Here is a 21664-nt window from a genome sequence, read left to right as displayed (position 1 = left end):
TGCACCTAATCCAGATTCGGTGTATCTGTTTCAGAGGTAAAAAATGTTTTAATGACGGCGTATAAGTTGTTTGAAGCTTGGAGGTAATTTTACTTCTTAATTTAATCATCAATTTGAAGATACTTTAGAATGTAAGGGGTAATAAACGTTACCTTATAGGACACTCCTCTGAGCTCTTACATGATGAATAAAGGGGCCAAAAATAAGGTGTATTGTATTTTACCAATAATTGTTTGGCAAATTATGTGCTTAGAAACAATGGGACAAGGAAGTGTGTGTTCAGAGGTGAGCCAAATTGTATGCTTCAATTGGTAACATTTTCAGCGTCCATATTTCCTATTTGCTCTCTCTATATAAGGTGGGTTCTAGAGTGCGACCTATTTCTTGCAGGAGCACAAGACAGATACTTTCATGCATTAACTTTCTGAAAATCATCGTGGAGACGCAATCAAGACTTTACCATGATTCTTCAGTGTTTGATCATTTTGCTCTTGTGCGATCGGAACTTTTCTACAATGACGACGAGTAAGTAAAATCCATAGATGCCTTCATTTGACCAATGCTGTGTCAACTTTTACTCCACTGACTAATATTTGGGCAGATCTATGATATTGTTAAACATAAAAAACTGTCTTTGTTGCCTTTTGTAGACATTTTTAATGCATCTTGAATAGCCAAATATTGGGGATTCACGATTAGGCTAAGTCCTGGACGAGGCACATGTAGTTTGGTGCCATCAGAATATTATTACTTTTAGAAAGTAATACCCTTTCTCATTGAAATTGAAAAAATTGGACTTCTCATGATCTAACAGTAGGCATCAGACGGGGTTCATTTTGCGCCTCCCATGTCTGTATGAGCCCCTTAGCAGCTACTGTGGCTTCATCTATAGCACTTTTGTGACTCTACAAATTGCTAATGAAAAGGGAACTGTCCCGCTGCTCCCCAGATTTTTTGGGCTTTGATGAAGCTCCAAGTCTTTTTTCCCAGTGCACACATTTGGTAAAGTTCCAATTCAATCCTTTAAATAACCTACCGTGACTTAAAATACTCTTTATTGAAAAATCCAGAAAATGCAGACATTTATCCAACAGCACAAACATGTCCAAACTTACATGTTTCAAACTGATTTGCCGTTTTTCATGTGTCTGTAACTTTGTGGCTTAGAATAAAGTAATCTTTAGTGAAGTATCAACAGATTCAGTGTTGGTGTAACTTTCAGGTTTTAATTTTATCGGTGTGTGGATCTAAACAGTGATTAACTGATCAGTTAAAAAGTACCTTGCAAATAACTTGCAAAATACTTAAATACAGTGGCTTGCGAAAGTATTCACCCTCTTGGCATTTTTGGTGTTTTGCTACCTCACAACCTGGAATTTCAGGGAATTTTTAGGGTTTGTATCAGTTCAAGTAAAGAACATGCCTACAACTGTGAACATTTAGTTTCCTTTTTTGTGAAGCAAACAAATAGGACAGAATAATTGAAAACCTCAGTGTGCATAACTATTCACCTCTCTAAAGTCAGTACTTTGTAAATCCTTCATTTGAGGCAATTGCAGCTGCAAGTCACTTTATATAAGTCTCTTTGAGCTTTCCACTGGGATTTTTGACTGTACCTCAAGGCAAAACTCCTCCAGCTCCTTCAAGTTAGATGGTTTCCTCTGGTGAACAGCAATCTTCAAGTCTGACCACAGATTGTCAGTTGGATTAAGGTCTGAGCTTTGACTAGGTCACTCCAAAACATTTACATGTTTCCCCTTAAACCACACAAATGTTGCTTTAGCAGAATGCTTTGTGGTCATTGTCTTGTTGGAAACTGAACCTCCATTCCAGTCTCAAATTTCTGACAGACTGAAACATGTTTTGTTCAAGTATATCCCTGTATTTCGCACCATCCATCTTCTCCTCGACTCAAACCATTTTCCTTGTCCCTGATGCTGAAAAACATCCCCACAGCATTATGCTGCCATCACCACCATGTTTCACTGTGGGAATGGTGTTTTTGTGGTGATGAGCTGTGTAGGTTTGGCACCAGACATATAGTCTACCTTGGTGGTCAAAAAAGTTCAATTTTGGCTTCATATGACCACAGCACTTTCCTCCATACATTTGGGCAGTCTCCCACATGTCTTTTGGCAAACTCAAAATGAGCTTAAGGGCTCATACTCACTTGCGTGAAATGTGGTCGAGTCTCGCAGGTTAAAACCTGGCTCTGCCGCCGGCACTCCAGAGCGGAGTGTGCGGCCGCACATCAATACATGGAGCTGCAAGCTCTGCTCCCAAGTGCCGGCGGCAGAGCCAGGTGTTACCATGCGAGACTTGGCCGTATTTCACGCAAGTGAGTATGAGCCATTATAATTTGTGTGTAAAAGTAAAGGCTTTTTTTCTGTCTACTCTTCCATAAAGGCCAGCTCTATGGAATGTACGGCTTAATGTGGTTATATTCGCACTGAGTTTCCTACTTGTTGATTCATATGTTAAGAAGTGCCATGTAGTATTCTGGGACATCCAGCTGAATGATCATAGGTTTGTTGTGGTACCATGTTCTTTCCACTTGATGATAATGGATTTGGTGGCGCTCCGGGAACTCTTCAGAGATGGGGTTATTTTTTTATAACTCAACCCTGACTTGTACTTCTGAGCAACTTTGTCTCTGACTTGTTTGGTTGATTAATCCCCTTGGTCTTCATGGTGTTGTTTGGCTAGTGGTGCCTTTTGCTTAATGGTGTTGCAACCTCTGTGGCCTTTCAGAAAAGGTAGAGTGTATATACTGACAGAACATATGACACTTAGTGAAAGAAAGTCCACCTACGTGCAAACTAAGTATGTGACTTATTAAGGTAATTGCTTGCACCAGAAATTTTAGAATCATAGAATGTTAGAGTTGAAAGGGACCTCCAGGGTCATAATGTCCAACCCCTTGCTCTATGCAGGATTCACTAAACCATGTCAGACAGATATCTGTCCAGCCTCTGTTTGAAGACTTCCATTTATGAAGAACTCACCACCTCTCGTGGCAGCCTGTTCCACTCATTGATCATCCTCACTGTCAAAATTTTTTTTCTAATATCTAATCTATATCTTCCTCCTTTCAGTTTAATTCCATTGAATCCACCTAACCATAGCTTTGTCACTACCATACTTTGTCCTTTTTTCAATAAGGATAGTATGCTTTGCTGAAGTCGAGATAAAATATATCTAGCGCATTTCCCTGGTCCACCCAGTCAGTGATTCCATCATAGAAGGAAATTAGAGGAGTATGTCATGATTTATTTGCTACAAACCCATTCTGGCTCTGGTTAATTACTGTATTCTTATCCATGTACTTATATACATGCTGTTTAATAATTTGTTCAAATATCTTTCCTGGTATAGAAGTAGGGCTCACTGGCCTGTATGTTCCTGGTTCCGTCTTCTTTCCTTTTTCGAATATTGGCAAATGTTGTCCCTTTCTCCAATCTTCTGGGCTGTCTCTTGTTCTCCAGGATTTTTCAAAGATTCAGGAAAGTGGTTCTGTAATTTCCTTTATTAGCTCTTTTAGTACCCTAGGATGTAATTACCATATTTTCCGGACCATAAGAAGCACTTTTTCTCCAAAATTTTTTTGAGGAAATGGGGGTGCATCTTATGGTAGGAATATACTTACAAATCCTGTGGCGGCGGTCCCGATGCAGCCTCCCTTCCCAGGCTGGTGTGGCTGTGGTGGGCTCTGTGGGGGTGGCAGGGCTACCTCTGGCATTTCGTCAAAGCCCGGAGGCTCCCACACATCTGTTGCTGCGATGCGGTGCGATGGCCTCCGGCAAAATGGCCACCGGGGGTGGCGCATGCTCAGATTCAGATCTCGACAACGAGATCTCATCTCCCGAGATCTCAGGACGAGATCTAGTTGCCGAGATCTGAATCTGAGCATGCGCCGCCCCCTGCATCCATTTTCCCGGAGCCACCACATCACAGCAACGGAGCTGCAGGGCTTCCGGGCTTTGATGAAATGCCGTCGGAGCCCCACCACCCCACAGAGCACTGCCACCCCACAGAGCACCGCCACCGCCCCAGCCCAAGATGGGATTTCACGGAGGCCACCGCACCAGCTTGGACCACCGAACGACCCCTTTGATCACTCCTCCACCTGTGCCGATCCCTTCCCTGGTAAACTGAATTCGGACTGTAAGATGACCCCCATTTGACACATTTTTTTCCCCTATTTTCCTTCTGAAAATTTGGGGTGCGTCTAATGGTTCTGTGTGTCTTTCAGTCTGAACAAAATGGTAATCGGGACCAGAAGATTTAAATTCCTTTACATTAGCTAAGTTTTCCCTCACCATCTCTCTGTTTAAAGATAGGATTAAAATAATCCACACTTCGATAGCACCATGAAGGATCAATTGCTTTCTTAGAGAACACAGATGCTAAATAGGAATTTTTAGGGGACTCCTCTCAAAAGGGGTGAATACATATGCACATGCCAATTTTTAGTTATTTGAAGACAATAATCTATATTTTCTCAATTCACGTCACCAACTTAAGGTACCGTCACACATAACGATATCGTTGCTTTTTGTGACGTAGCAACGATATCGTTAAGGAAATCGTTATGTGTGACAGCGACCAACGATCAGGCCCCTGCTGGGAGATCGTTGGTCGCTGAGGAAAGTCTAGAACTTTATTTCGTCGCTGGACTTCCCGCTGACATCGCTGGATCGGCGTGTGTGACGCCGATCCAGCGATGTCTTCACTGGTAACCAGGGTAAACATCGGGTTACTAAGTGCAGGGCCGCGCTTAGTAACCCGATGTTTACCCTGGCTACCAGCGTAAACGTTAAAAAAACAAACACTACATACTTACCTTCAGCTGTCTGTCCCCGGCGCTCTGCTTCTCTGCACTCCTCCTGCCTTCTGTGTCAGCACCGGCCGGCCGGAAAGCAGAGCGGTGACGTCACCGCTGTGCTTTCCGGCTGACCGGCGCTGACAGTGCAGAGGAAAGCAGAGCGCCGGAGGACAGATAGCTGAAGGTAAGTATGTAGTGTTTGTTTTTTAACGTTTACGCTGGTAACCAGGGTAAACATCGGGTTACTAAGCGCGGCCCTGCGCTTAGTAACCCGATGTTTACCCTGGTTACCGGGGACCTCGGGATAGTTGGTCGCTGGAGAACTGTCTGTGTGACAGCTCTCCAGCGACCAAACAGCGACGCTGCAGCGATCGACATCGTTGTCGGTATCGCTGCAGCGTCGCTCAGTGTGAAGGTACCTTTAGACTATTTAGTGCTGATGCATCACACACAAATTGGATTACAAAAATATTTCAACAGATTGTAATGTAGCAAAATAGGTAGAAAGCCAAGAGGTGTGAATAATTTCACAAGCCACTGTACTTACAAATCTTAAATCATTCATAGTTGAGACTCACAGACTGTGCATTTAATCTTTATCAAAACTACCGTAAGTCATATGATATGTAAAGTTGTAAAATGTATATTGTGACATAAGTATTGACCTATATAATGTTTTGTTTCTGCAGGTCCAACCACTTTTAATGAGAAATGCATATCCCAAACAGGTAGGAATACATAACTAGAAGGATATGGAATACATACCTGGACAATTTTCTGGCAGCTAAGAATGTTGTGTAATTCAGATGTTTTATTCTGTTCGAGTTTTGGTTATTGCTTAATTTGAGGGGGTTTTCATGCAAACCACTGATCAATGGTGGTGTCGGACACAAGGTCAGCGCCAGCTCCTGCTGAACCAGAGCAATTGTCGGGGCCTACTGCACCTGGAGATATTTTTGGAGCAGGCTCAGGAGAATAGTCTACTCCATACAGTGAGGATGCCAGCTGTGTTTTACAGCCGGCTCCCAAGTATATATGCTGCACTCAAAGTTAGGTCCAATCTTAACAGTTTACTGCCTTGATGCCACTGTGACAGCAGCATTTAAGGTGTTGGACATGATATTCCAGAATCGCTGTCATGGCAGACAGGGGTCTACTGAAGGTGAACATTCATTTTACAATTTGGCAATATTATAATATTTTTGCCCATGGTACAAATAATTCCTTGAGGTGTATCGATGATAAAATTTTCTAAAATTGATCCAACATATTGAACACCAAAATGAAAAAAAAAATAATTGAAATGGCAGAATTGTTCTTTTTTGTTACTTTGCCTTCCCAAAAAAATTGAATAAAGAGTTCAGAAAGTTATATACAATTGAAATTGTTACAATAAAAACTTCAATTCATACAGCAAAAAAAACAAACCCTCATGCAACAGTATCAACTAAAAACAAAAAAAAATGCTAGAGATCTAGGAAGGCGAGAAGGAAAAATCAACAGCGAGGGAGCTTTGAGCCAGCCCTGGTTAGACCACCACCGATCTGGTATTCTTGACTATATTCTAAGGACAGGTCATAAATATATTCACAGACAACTCCCTTAATTAATAGAACAGATTAGTAGGGTGAGAAGGTTATCCCCCAGCCTGTTCGTTGACAATTGTTATAATCTACTGCAATAATAAAAAAAACACAAACAGAATCTAATCCGGAAAGAAGGATATTGTGTGTGATACAAAAACCTACGCCTAATACTGAACTTTCACTTTAAAGCCGTAGATTCAGGACCTATTTCTTCTATTCCACAAACCAACTGCTGCAGAACCTCTATAATATTTTGGAGTTTCGAGTCAATCAGAGTGTTAGGCCGGGATCACACATACGCAAGATATGGCCGAGTCTCGCAGGTGAAATCCCTCCTCTGGCGCCAGCACTCCGGAGCGGAGCATGCAGCCGCACAGCAACACATGGAGCCACACGCTCCGCTCCGGAGTGCCGGCACCAGAGCTGGGTTTTCACCTGCGAGACTCGGCAGTATCTCACGTATGTGTGATCCTGGCCTTAGGCTTAGAATTTATTGTTATGAAACGTTTCCGTGTCCTTCTACAGAATTTAGCAGACTAAGGGTACGTGCCCACGATCAGGATTAGTAGCGTTTTAGATGCAGAGTATTTTCGCTACGTCGAAAACGCTGCGTTCTACATTACTTACGCACTTGTCTTTTAGAACTATGTGGATTTACCGCGTGTAATGGCAGTCTGTTCAGGGAAAGTACGCAGCGCAACAGAAATTAACATGTTGCAGTTCGGAAACCCGCACCGCGGTTCAGTTTAGGCAGAGTTAAAAAGAAGCACAGTGGTCATGGGCTCTCTATACATCCCATCCACTATGCTTATAATGTAGAACATAGCGTTTTGGAGACCGTGAAAGTACACTGCATCCAAAACGATACTATCCCTGATCATGGGCACGTAGCGTAAGAGCAATGATCTGTCTTATTTTTCTTCATAACTTATGTTCGGTAGGTTAGAAGAAATATGGAATTTATACTTATTTTTTTTATTTTATCACAGACACCGAGTCCTCTTCTCTGACATATGTGGTGGATGTAAGCGGTTCTATGAGGGATGATCTAAGTCAACTAAAACTGGTGAACGGTTGGCTTCTTGACAGAGTTTCAGCACGATTTCCATGTGGTGTTCGCCAGTATACAATGGTGGAGTTCAATGATCCAAGTAATATATTTTAACTGTTATTTTTTTTCCTATATATTACTACAGGGAAATGAAAATCTATAAATTAAAATATGTCCGGACTTACCATGTACAGCTCTGGCAAAAATCAAGAGACCACTGCAAAATGTTCAGTTTGTCTGATTTTTCTCTTTATAAGTATATTTTTTAGTAAAATGTAAATTGTTCTCTTAGTCTATAAACTTCTGACATGTCTCCGAATTTCTAAAGCAATAAATTTTGTATTTATTTTTTTTCTAAAAAGGAGAAATGGTCAAAATTAAAGAAACCCCAGTGCTTTCAGACCTCAAATAATGCAAAGAAAACAAGTTCATAATCATTTAGAAACAACAATACTAATGTTTTAACTTGGGAAGAGTTCAGAAATCAATATTTTGTGGAATAACCATGATTTTTAATCACAGCTTTCATGCGTTTTGCATGCTTGCCACCAATCTATCACACTGCTTCTGGTGCAAAAATATAAGCAGTTCTTCTTTGTTTGAAGTCCTGGGACTATCCATCATCCTCTTGGTTACATTCCAGAGGTTTTCAATGGGGTTCAGGTCTGGAGATTGGGCTGCCCATGACAGGGTTTTGATGTGGTGGTCTCTTAATTTTTCCTGCCCAGTAGCCACAGGACGCACGCCGGCATCATATTCACTTAAGGCATGTGGTCTTATACCTTTGGACCTTCCTAGTTCAGTATCCGGCATTGGTTTTGATCCATTTTTTGCCTAGACTTTGGCATACGACATATTAGGATTTTCACCTATATTTACAGCTACTATTTTTTCCTCAGTCTATTTTACATACAGCACGCTGAACATTTACAGACTACCTTGATAAAGGCATTGCATGCCGAAACGTTGGAGTTTTGATGTCTGTCTTCTTATTGGCTGATTACGAATAAATCATTTTTTCTACTGAGAGTAAATATTTGTGGACTTGTTGAGTGCCGAAGGTTACCTTTTCTATATATTATTATTTTCCTTTGAGCACCGCATCATTTGAAGAGTGCACCACTTTTGACCTTATTACTCTTAATTTTTGCCAGAGCTGTATAGTAGTATTTACAGATGAAGAGTGAAGATATTTTATCCATAAAATAATCCCTGACTTCTTTACAATGACGTATCGGCTAAAATACTTATACAGTAGGTTGTGTCTACTATAGACCACCTATTATTTTCCGTATTACATAATTTGATACAATGGATTGGACCCCTAATTTAAGGTTAGGGATTAATCTACTGAGATAAAAAAAATGCCATTTAAGGCTTCAATATGTGATAGCCTTAGGAACAAAATAGTTTCTATTTACTCGCAAGAAGCAGTGATATTCATATTAAAAGCTTAAAGGGGTATTTTGACTGGATTGATTAAACTTACACTGAGTACCTCCTCCATTTGTCATTGTTCCACTGATTCTGAAAACATTTTTATTTTTCTTCTGTGCACCTTGGTTGCAACATTATGATGCCAATTCAACGAATGGGGCGTATCCCACAGAACTTCTCTGTGGGGGTGGCCATGTTTTGATTGCCCAGTGTCAAAGGAGACGAAGCAAACGCCTACAAAAAAGATCTGTGGTATTCGCCCAGTAGTTGAAGGGAAAATTTGCACCTTTATTTTCACGGCCATAACTTTGGAGCTGAAGGGCACAGACGAAAAAGGAAAACTGTTCCAGAATCAGTGGAGCAGCAGCAATGGGATGAGGTACTCAGTTTAAATTAAAAAAAACAAATAAAAAAAATCACATGAAAGGTTCGTTATGACTGTTTCTGTATTTCCAGTAGATACCTCAGGTGCACGCTTGCCTTCTTTGAGTCACCTCCAGGGGACCAAGGAACATAATGAGAGTCAGGGTTCAAAATGCAGATACAAATTCTCTGGTTTGTATCCTTACTGGCCCCTTCCCTTCAAGATTAAGCCCAAAGGGTTTTGAGGTGCAGATATGTATAAAGTTCAGGCAGAGACAAAGCACGCAACTCCCAAGTGTAGCACAGAATGACAGCAACAGAGGTCACAGCACAGGTGATATGAATATCTCGCCGATCCCTCTTATAGGTGAGTGCGGTTGTGGCCTAATTCACACACCAGTATTTTGTTAATATTTCCCATCAGTATTTCTAATACAAAATCAGGAGAGAAACATGTACGGAAACCAGAATTGAAAGGTTTACAAATAATCTGTGTTTTGGAGCATTCCTGGTTTTGAATTACACATACTAATGAAATACTGTCCAAAAACTTTGACGCGTGAATTGAGTCTAACTCCTTGCAGAACTGTTACAAATTGCATTTCTTTTTTAGTGATTGGGCCAAGCAGAATTACCAATTCAAGAAAGGTGTTTGGATATTTCTTTAATAGCCTGTATGCAACTGGAGGTGGTGATTGTCCTGAATTGGCTATGGGAGGTCTTCAAATGGGCCTGGAACGTTCACCTGACAACTCAGTAATCATGGTTCTAACTGATGCATCTGCGAAAGATTACAACAATCAAACTTTAATAAATAACATATATTCACTTATATCGTCAAAGAACTCCCAGGTAATAAGATTTATCTATCTATCTATTATCTATCTATCTCTTTATAGCCCTAGCCCCCTGAGGAAGCCTGTAGAGGTGAAACTTGTTCTACAGTATCTTTCTTATTATAGCACTAAGCCCCCTGAGGAAGCCTGTTGAGGTGAAACTTGTTGGGGTAACTCTGTATTTATATTAGTTAGCTCTAGTGAAACATGTGTATATCATAGACTACAGATACTTTGATTTGTTGTATCAAACCATTGACTGCAGCCATGGTATAGACAGGGTAACAGCTTTAGCAATGTAGTTAGATTGATCAGCTAAGTGTGCAGGATCTAGGGATCATATATTATATAGAAACAGCACAGGCTCACTATTGTAATTTTAACCAGTCTGACTTTCCCTTAATTGGGGTTTATTTACCTTCTGGGTAATTTGGTAATAAGAATTTTCATCCCTAAAGGGATGGTTTCATTCACTAGTTAATTTAAAGGATGCCATGGCCTAAGGCTGGAATCAAATGGAACAAGGAAGAAGGAGAAGTACACGTCTGACCTTTATACTTCCCATTGCTTTTGAATATATTCATGGATTTCATAAAGAAACCAGCCATAAAGTTGCTTGTGATCATATCGGTTGTTTTATGACATTTCCTCTGGGCAGTTTTTATGTTAACAGGAGCAATGACTATATGTTGTCATTTTTCCATTGGAGTGAAATGGTTCAAGCAAATCTGAAATATCAGCCATAAAAAAGACTTGTGGCACCATCTAAAATTTTGGTGCACACACTGATAATTAAAACCATCGCGCCATGTTTCTACATGGCAAAAATGTGATAATTTTTTGTGTAGAGAATCTGATTTAGAGAATCTGATTTATTTAAAAGGGTTGTCCAGTCACCACAAATTGATCATCCATCCATGAGTCATCAACATGAGATAAGTTGGGGTTTGACACCTGACACGTCATTTGCGTCGGCAGTCACCAGATGTGCACGCTCAACGTGTAGCAGCCACTGCTGGGTACTGCAGGACAGCTTAGATTCACAGAACAGGAGATGTCCTCCAGTACCAGGCATGACGTAAGGGGTACACGTGACTCATGACCGCCTTTACTGACTTAAATGCCTAACCTTAATTACTTACTGAATCGAATCTCTCGTAAACTGCCTTATCGTAAGATCCCCTCCTGAATAACGACATTACACCAGATTTGGATTAAATGGCCACAGCAGCCTTTTATTAAACATAAAATACAACATGTAAACAATATCTCCCCCAGGGAGTGGTGGTCCTCGAAGCCTCAAAAATAACTTTGCAGAAATTCAAATTGTGTACCTTGGCCTCCAGGCTTAGTCTTGCTTCCAGCCGCTAAGCACCAGCTCGGAGGCAGATAATGACCAACCCGGCCAAACCAACCGGTTACCAAATCCTTTAATCAGCCCCTCCATGGGCTGATCTACCACATCTACTCGCAATCCACTCCGGGGGAGTCCAGGACCACTAGAGGTCTTTCCCCACTAGAATCCGCCATTCCCCTCTTTCCACCAACTTTGAGGACCTCCCTCCCCCCCCCCCAACTGCTATGACAAAAATTACTCCTTCCCCTTAAACAAAAACATAACCTTAAAATAAACGCGATTAAACAAAATCGAAACCAGAAAAAGGGAGGGTGGGTGGGGATTTCAGCCACCGAAATCCACCGCCGGACCAGCAGGTGAGCGTGGCAGTTGCATTATCTTTGCATAAAACTCAGTGTACCTGCCAGAGAAATGGACATATTGCGGATTTGAAACGTGACCGCAGGTCAGTTTACACTGAGTGTAAACAGTGGGCGTGAAATTTCTATAAATCCCATCCACTTTGCTGGAATTGTAAGATGCTGCAATTTTGGAACAGTAAAAATACACAACGTCAAAAACGCACCAAAAACTCATTGTGGGAACGTAGCCTAAAGGTTCCCACATGCAGACAACATCTCGTTCCTGTTATCACCTGACACCTGTGGATGTGCGTATATCTGTGTCACATTGTGAGGTACATAGTGTTTTTTTCTACTTTTTTAACAACCACTCTCTCGTTTGTAGGTTTTCTTTTTGATCACTGGTCTGTGCAGCGGCTTAGACGACCCACAATTTTTGATCTACAGAGACATTGCCTATAAGAGCTTTGGACACGTCTTTCAAATCAACCTTTCACAACTAAGCCAGGTAATTCAGTACACAACCATCATTAATATCTCTACAGTAGATAAATTATGATAATTAATTAGCTTGCTGTTTTAATGCAGAAAGAGTGATTCTTGACAGTCTCTATAGTTATATATACCGTACTTATCGATTCTCTGCTTTATATGTTCAATCTATAGTGGAGGGAATTTTATGAAATCCCATCTTCACTATGCGTGCAGGGCCGCATCCGGCGGCCCTGCGTAACTGGACATGTGGCACGTCTTTCCAGACCGCAGCATGACTATTTATCTTCCGTCTCTGCAAGATAAATAACTCAGTCTATGAATACGTTGCGGTGATTCTACATGTGTTCAATGAACACATGCGGAATCACTGCACGGACAACAGGGGGCAGCGCTTTTGAGCAACAGAGAATGTTCATTTATTAAGAATTAAGAACATCCAGCTTACAACATGAGAACAGGATCAATCTGGTTTCTGAGAGAGAGAGAGAGCTGCTGTGACCTTCAGCTTCAGCTGCACACACAAGAATGTGCTCACAAAGAAAAGAGGAGGAGGAACATCCTGTCTGTAAATGAGGACTCCTTTTTTTTTTTTTTAAACCTTGTTGACATGTGAACAATATGCATGCAGATATATAAATCACATCATATTAAACAAACAATAGTTGTTGCAATACATACAGATCAATATGCATTAGGCCAACACCCCCACTCAACAACCACTTATTCTGTCAGTCCCATAGTGGTTGTCAATTCTTGGAACCTAGGTCGTGGCAATGGCTTGGTCAAAATATCAGCTAACATTTTATCAGTTTCACAATAAACAAATTGAATTACACCACAATCTATTAAATCACGTAGATGATGACATCTGATGTCGATGTGCTTAGTTCTAGCACTGATCTTTTCACTGCATGCAAGTGTAATGCATCCTTGGTTGTCCTCATATATGACCGTTGGCTGAGTTAACGGTTTACCAAGATCGTCCATCAGTTGTCTTAGCCAAATGATCTCCTGACTTGCATAGGCTGCAGATACATACTCAGCTTCTGTAGATGACAAAGCAACAGATACTTGTTTTCTACTAGACCAGGAGATTGAACTTTCTCCAAGTTTAAATACGTATCCGCTTGTGGATTTACGATCTTGCGAATCACCAGCCCAATCTGAGTCAACATAGCCGGTGAGTTTTAGATTTCCATCCATTTTCCATCTGTATATCTCGTGTACAGGCATGGATCCGCTTGACCTCTTTTAAATCCTTCTTCTAAAAAGACTTTGTTCATTTTAATGTTCCATGCTCTCGCCGATTGCTTAAGACCATAAAGAGATTTTTGTAGTTTGCAAACAAGATTCTGTTCACCTTCCTTTACATAACCTTCAGGTTGAGTCATGTATAAGTCCTCCTTAATGTCACCATTTAAAAATGCAGTTTTGATATCCAAATGTCTGACAAACATTCTTTGTACTGCAGCTACTGCCAACAATGCTCTAAATGTCTGCTTAGCGACCGGGGAAAAGGTAGCATCATAGTCTTCGCCATATTTTTGAGAATATCCTTTTGCGACCAACCTCGCTTTAAATCTGTGGACTTTACCTTCAGAATCATATTTGGTTTTAAATACCCATTTGCACTTAATTGCCTTTTTATCCTGTGGTAACTCAGTGAGTTTCCAAGTTCGAAGTTGATGAAGCGAGTTCATTTCTTCATTCGCGGCATTGATCCACTTTGTTCTTTCATAGGCGGGTAGTTTCTGCATTTCATCCCATGACTGTGGTTCATGTCTTCACAATGTAGGATAAACGTTTAGCTGGTATTCCTTTATTTGTTCTTGACGACCATCTAATTTCAGGTTCACTTAGGCCTTTTGTTGTTCCTTCAGTGGTTGAAGAGTCCTGCCAGACTTCTACATTCTTTTCTTCGTTGTCTTGTAATTGTGATTGAGATTGTTGTTGATGCTTCATCTGGACTACTGGCATAATGTCATAAAACTTAGGTGACACAAAGTTTTCATCAAACACTACATCTTTACTTATTGTGACCTTGTTTGTCTCTGGGTGTAAAATTCTATAACCTTTCTGGGTTTCACTGTAGCCTACCGGGATGCCTTCCTTGGCATGAGATTCCCACTTAGTTCGTTTTTCTTTGGGAACATGTGCTTATGTTCCTTATGTGTTGTAGCTTTGGTTTTGTACCATTCCATTGCTCAAATGGAGTTTTCTCTGTCGCTTTACTTGGTAGTCTGTTCTGAAGATAACAAGCCGTCATAATAGCTTCGCCCCAATATACTGTAGGCAAATTTCCATCAAATAACATACTCCTTGCGCTTTCACAGAGTGTCCGGTTCCTTCTTTCTGCTACACCATTTTGCTCAGGGTTGTATGGTACAGTAGTTTGAAATATGATTCCATTTTTCTTTAAAATGCTCTGTGTTTCATTACTTGTATACTCAGTTCCATTATCTGCACGTAAAGTTTTGGGCATTCTTCCAAACTTGTGTACTTCAGCTAGATATATTTCAATTTTCTCTGGAACTTTATTTTTGCTGTGAAGTAAATAGACACCTGTATATCTTGAATTGTTATCAATAAATGTAAGAAAATATCTCTTCTCTCCAGGGGTCTGAGTACGCATTGGACCACAGATATCCGTGTATACTAAATCTAGTGGTTGTTCTGTTCTTGTAGTAATTTTCTTAGGAAAGGCCTTTCTGGACATTTTCCCTTTGATACAGCTTAAACACCTCATTGTCTGATTACATGAATCAATTGTAATATTATCAGCTAATTGTTCTTGAAATAACTTTCTTATTGCTTCTGGGTCTCTATGCGCAAGCCGCCTGTGCCATACATGAATACAGTTCTTGCTTAGCTGTGCATACACACTCTTTTCATTTCAACTGATACAGTTCATCTCTGATTTTTCCTTTTGCTAATGTGTGACCCTCTTTTGAGATGATGCAGCTATCTTCCTTAAATGTAACTTCATTACCTTGTTTTGTGAGCTTTTTCACAAATAATAGATTACTTTCAAGACTAGGCACATATAGTACATCCTTTACATGGATCCTTCTACTTTGTGTTGCAGAGATGTTACAATCAATATAACCGTCTCCTATGCCTTCTGAGTTCATGCACTGACCGTTTGCCATTATCACTTTCTCTGACTTATTTTGTTTAAGCTTAGTAAAGAAGTCTCTGTCATTGGTCATGTGACTGGTTGCACCAGAATCTATACACCACACATGCTTTGATTTAAATGCATTGACTGATGTGAATGCAGCTTCAGTACTTGCCGAATCATTGTTTCCAGATACAGCACTCTTAACTCTCTGTTGGCTGTTTTGCTTTTTCAGCTGATTCATTTTAACTTTCCAGACTCTGCATTCAGCTTTTAAATGACCTGGCTTCTTGCATACAAAACATTCACGTGTCTCTTTAGGGTGGTTTCTGCTGGTGGGCACATCATGTGTTTGTAAAGCAGTTTCCTTGTTACATATCTTGCTGCTCACATTTTCTGCCTTTCTCTTATATTAATCTACAAGCTTTCCTCTGACGTATTCCAATGTCAGCTCATCATCTGGGCGTGCATCTAGTGCAGTTACAAGCGTGTCATAGCTTTCTGGGAGACCACTAAGTAATAGTGCTGCTACATGGAAGTCCTTCATATCTTTCCCAATGCCCCGCAGGCGCTCTACAGTCTCCAGAGTATTTCTAATGTAGTCCTGCATGTCCTGGTCATTGTGTAGCTTAGACTGATACAGCTTTCTCATTAGATAGAGTTTATTACTTAAATTTATTCTCTCATGTACTTTCTGCAAGTGCTCCCACATTTCCTTTGCAGATTCACACTTACACACATGCACAATCTGATCATCCTCTATACTGAGTGATATGGTGCTCTGTGCTTTCTGATCCATTTCTAGCCATTCCTGTGGTACTGCGTCAGCCTTAAGGTACCGTCACATTTAGCGATGCTGCAGCGATCTAGACAACGATCACGATCGCTGCAGCGTCGCTGTGTGGTCGCTGGAGAGCTGTCACACAGCGACCAACGATGCCGAGGTCCCTGGGTAACCAGGGTAAACATCGGGTTACTAAGCGCAGGGCCGCGCTTAGTAACCCGATGTTTACCATGGTTACCAGCGTAAACGTAAAAAAAAACAAACACTACATACTTACATTCCGGTGTCTGTCCCCCGGCGCTGTGCTTCTCTGCACTGTGTAAGCGCCGGCCGGAAAGCAGAGCACAGCCGGAAAGCATATTGCTTTCTGGGAAATATAGTACATGACTGGGCAATATACTATGTGGCTGGGCAATATACTATGTGGCTGGGCAATATACTATGTGACTGGGCAATAAACTATGTGACTGGGCAATATACTACGTGACTGGGCAATATACTACGTGGTTGGGCAATATATTACGTGGCTGGGCAATATAGTATGTGGCTGGGCAATATAGTACGTGGCTGGGCAATATACTATGTGGCTGGGCAATATACTATGTGGCTAGGCAATATAGTACATGACTGGGCAATATACTACGTGACTGGGCAATATACTACGTGACTGGGCAATATAGTACGTGGCTGGGCAATATACTACGTGACTGGGCAATATACTACGTGGTTGGGCAATATATTACGTGGCTGGGCAATATACTACGTGAGCTGTGCAATATACTACGTGGACATGCATATTCTAGAATACCCGATGCGTTAGAATCGGGCCACCATCTAGTTCATTTATAATTGCTCAATTAGAGCTTTATAGCGTATGTAGTGAAAAAAAGATAATCCCTGGTGTTTAGTCATTAAGCTCATTACATCATAGTGAATTAGAGCATCCAGAACAAAGGAAATAATAGTTCCTAATATAGTAAAACAGCCATTGTAATGACTCATTGGCAGCCGATTCTCCTTTGTCATATAATGCTATAATTTACTATAACAAATTCCTGGTTTCACGAGGAACACGCTCACTATTATCATAAGGTCACACACAATACACACTCATTAGAGCGCGCTGAAAATATATACAGCAAAAGGCCTTTATTGAGGGTTTATGGTTCATTTCATAAACAACCACCAGTAGCATTGATAGCCTGTGCTTTATCTCCCCCCCTAAAAAAAATACAAAATTTAAATCTTACAGAAAAACACAGCAATATGATAATTTTCTACGTAATATGTCTAAATAATGCAGTGATTTAGTTACCAAATAGCAAATATTATTCCCATACTATTACTAAACAAAGTCCACTAGACCAAGGCCAACATACCGATAATACCACCACACGGTGACCATAGATTACCACTGAATACTGTCACAAAAATACCACCATACTGATTAATAAAAATCACTCTACTAAAACTAATGTTATCCCTATACAATACCGTATAGATGAAGATATCAGTATATACAGTACAAGTATATACTGATATATAGACTTCACCATAGACTTCTCCAGTTGAATTCATACATTTTCTCTTTTCTTCTTCATTCGGAATAAAACTCCTGCCAGAACTTATATCTCCAAAATGAAACACCCATATATCTATGGCTAATGTCTTCTAAATCACCCTTTTCACTTTTCTACTAATTCTACAATAATAGTCCCTCCCTTTTTCCCCACAGTAAACATATCCCCTAAAACAATATACAATACTGTAGTGATGCTCCCCTACGCCCCCCCATATTGTAGTCATGCTAATGACCCCGTTATGCACAAAGACAGTAGAATTGCCCCTACCATGGCACCCATATAATTATATTGTCCACCTAGTATGCCCCCATACAGGTGTAACATCCCTCTTTGTGACCCCCTACATGGTAGTATTATTCCCTTTTGTATCCCCAATATATTAACAATGTCCCTCTATGTGACCCCATACATTTATGGAGACAACAAAGGAGGACATAATTAATGAATAATGTCCTCCTAAGTGGCCCCCATACACTAACAATATCCACCTATATGGAACCCATACATTAATGTCCTCTTATGTTGCCTCCATAAATTATAGTGCCCCCCCATACAATAGTAATGTCCCTGTATGTGTCCCCCATGCATTAATAATGTCTACCTTTTTGTCCCCCTATGTGGCTCTATAGAGCAATAATGGCCCCTATGTGCAACCATTCAGGAATAATGTTCCTCTGTGTGTCACTATACATTAAAAATGTCCCACTATGTGACAATTTAGTTAATTTAAATATTTGGTTGCCACCCATTTCACTCAAAAATATTCCCTATGATATTGGCCAAGTTCAGGTGGTTTTAAAAAAGCTGGATCGACACTCTCGACCTATCCTAATTACAATTCTTTACTATAAAGTTTGGGACATAATCCTGAGGAAGGCAAGGGAAAAGCAAGATATCCAGCTTGATGGTCAAAAGATTTCAATCTTTCTGAATTTTTCTGTGGAAGTCCAGCACAAATGTTCTATGTTCCTGGACATTAAATGGAGAATGAGGGATTTGGGTATACAATACTCTATGATTTATCGCTCTAAACTGAGAGTGGTAGAGCTTAGTCCAACCTCATTATTTGAGTCTTTGAAGGACGCCTTGAGATGACTGGACACCCACAAACATCAGATCCAGCAAGATGAGAGGGCCTGAATCAAACATGGGTCATGGAGACGGAACTTGACCTCAGATCATAATGGGAAAAGGAGCTAACCGGGCTGTAACTCTCACCCCTCTAGGTGACCAGGCATTTTAGGGTTTCCGATCGATGTTTTGTCCCATAATTGGTTGAGTTCTGTCCTAGAGACAGTGGTACCTAAGTCCTACAATAACAGTGTTTACCAAATGGTCAGGTGCTTTTTATGAGAGAGAAAAAGTCTTAGATCTTTGAGTTCACCTTGTGAAAAATGGGAGCAAAAGCAAAAGAGTTGCGTTTCTATTTTTGTTCAATTTATATGATGTAATATGCTTCTTAGTTTTTACAAACAAAATGCTGTTAACCCCGATGAATGGTTTAAATGTTTCTTGATTAAAAAGAGAGAAACCACAGTCCATCATTACTTTTAAGACCTGAATTTCAGTCAATCTGGAAAATTGCAAGAACCTTGAAGGTATCCTCAAGTGTGGTCCTGAAAACATTTATGATGAAATTGGCTCCCATGAGGAGTTACCAGCTTCAAACACACTAATTACTAGTTTTTGACGTAAAAGACGGTTAAGGAACATGTCTGCGATGTTTTTCTAAAACGTCTTCTTCGGCGTATATCTGATGGTTTTTTGCTGTGGTTTGTCCACTGTCATCCTTTTTTTTTTTACTGTATCTATAAAGTAGTGAGTAGATTCCAAACAGATGATGCCTGAAATAATGGATCTGTCACTTCTTTTTAACTCTTCATGACTTTCAAAGCCTGCAGGAGCACACTGCTCCCCAGCCTCATGGCTTCCTGCTTGCTGAGGGAGCCCTGTGTTCCTGCTTGATTGACAATTCAGAACCAGCTTGAAGCTATCATGCTGATCTGTCCAAGGATGGAGAGTTGGGGCACTCATACAGCAGTGCCGTGCGCACCATAGAACTTACCCCCACCTACTGTATATATTATTCAATATCTGAGATAATAGACTGTTGAAATGTAATAACGAAAATAATTCACTTTGATTTTTCTGTTGTTCCCAGGTTTTTTATTATTTGGATTTTACCCTTTCAAGACCAGTAAATACATCAACACGACTCCTCTCTGTAGAGTACAAAGGTGGCAATAATTCTGACCAATTCGTTATTGCTTTGGTATTCAGTAAAGTCATAGTAACGACTGATGGAATACTCACCACGATATCCATAATTGATCAAGATCGTGAGTACTATTTACAGATGATACATCCAGAAGAACATATCCACAACACCAACATTTCAGTAGTACTAGCTATACATTTAAAGTCTATTTTCAAATAATAGCAGACGAAGGTCTGTTTTTTTTCTTCAAGAAAGGCGCCGCTCGTTGAAATGGGTTGTGTCTGGAAAAACAGCTCAGCCTTATTAAAATAAAAGGGAATCTGTCAGTAGGATGAACCCGCCTAAGACGTCTATATGGGCATACAAGATATAGGAAGCTGAATAAAAGGATACCTTGATATCTGTGATTCTATGTCTTATTCCAGCGATATCCCTGTTTTTCTTATATGTAAATGAGCTGTTAGTATCTATGGGCCAGACATAGATCTCCCTGAGAATCTGCCTCCAGAGATTATTTTTAATAAAAGGGAGAATTACCAGTGTGACACAAGTAACTAACACATAACAGGAGAAATTAAATTTGTCTTCTTACAAACACATTTGCTGCAGCTCTCACAGCTCTGCTGTATTGCAACACTGACTGCCTGTGAGATGGAAGCTGAAGCTGTAAGAGGAACCTGCAGATGTGTCAGGTATAGTCACACACAGCTCTGCAGTGAGATCAGGAGAGCAGAGAGTGGCCTAAACACTAGTAACTCTACCACCTTTTATTTAAAATAAGCTCTGGAGGCAGATTCTTAGGGAGATTTATGTACGACCCATAGGCCTTAACAGCTCATTTACACATGAGAAAAATTGATTTTTCGGGAATAAGATATTGAATCGTAGATATCAAGATATAATTTTATTTAGCTTCCTATAACTTACATGCCCATATAGACGGCTTAGGAAGATTGACAGATTCCATTTAAAGGGGCTGTCCCGTCTAAAATGACAAGTCTGCAGTTATTCTATGTGACTGCAGATTTGTGAATCCTCACAATGCACACTGCATGCTTGAGGATTCTCCAGTTTCAGCGCTGGGAATGGTCGTCATGTGACTACAAATATGCGATATGCATACTCTCGGCCAAAATCAGGCCAGACTATTTCCAGCCTTGCGTAATACACTCGCATTGAATGTGCCACCAACAGTATAGTTGGATTCTGGCTGTGAGTTTGCATTTCGCATACTTGTGGCCACATATAGATTTTCCAAATAAAAAAAGGTATTAAATTCAGAATGATAGGTACTGTAAACGTGCCATAAAACTTCCCAGATCCAAGACTATAGACTATAAAACACTTACATGTGACCTCATGTCCATCTTGGCCAGGTTATCCATGACTTAAAAGCGTATTTCCATCTCTTTTGAGGCAGGTTCGTGCTTTGCTATTTTTCTAACTTTCATAGAATGGAGAGAGCTGTGCCGAAATACTCGGCCCATTGTTGAGATAGATATGGATCCACCACCAGGACCTCCATTTATTAGACATTTAAGGCATATCCTGTGGATGGCAATACTCCATTTAAGGGACTGTCCAGTATTCAGACAATTTTTAACAATGTCACACGACTCTCGGGATTAACAACACAGGCCTTGCTGGGACAGAAGGTGAGTATCTGTTAT

The 21664-nt window shown here is 40.4% G+C and overlaps 1 protein-coding gene across 1 annotated transcript in view; it reads left to right on the top strand.

The window, feature by feature from the left end:
- The first annotated feature begins 408 nt into the window (after positions 1-408).
- LOC138645920 (uromodulin-like) overlaps positions 409-21664 on the top strand; it is a 44658-nt gene continuing 23402 nt past the window's right edge. The window contains exons 1-6 of the mRNA XM_069735401.1: positions 409-525; positions 5515-5553; positions 7401-7562; positions 9876-10114; positions 12182-12304; positions 19938-20115. Coding sequence (XP_069591502.1) covers positions 462-525; positions 5515-5553; positions 7401-7562; positions 9876-10114; positions 12182-12304; positions 19938-20115 — 805 coding nt within the window. The 5' untranslated portion in view covers positions 409-461. The remainder of the gene's footprint in view (positions 526-5514; positions 5554-7400; positions 7563-9875; positions 10115-12181; positions 12305-19937; positions 20116-21664) is intronic.

The sequence above is a fragment of the Ranitomeya imitator genome, chromosome 7 (assembly GCF_032444005.1).
Source record: "Ranitomeya imitator isolate aRanImi1 chromosome 7, aRanImi1.pri, whole genome shotgun sequence".
NCBI classification, from domain to species: Eukaryota; Metazoa; Chordata; class Amphibia; order Anura; family Dendrobatidae; genus Ranitomeya; species Ranitomeya imitator.
Note: the sequence above shows the minus strand (reverse complement) of the source record. Positions and strands in the feature narration are given on the sequence as shown.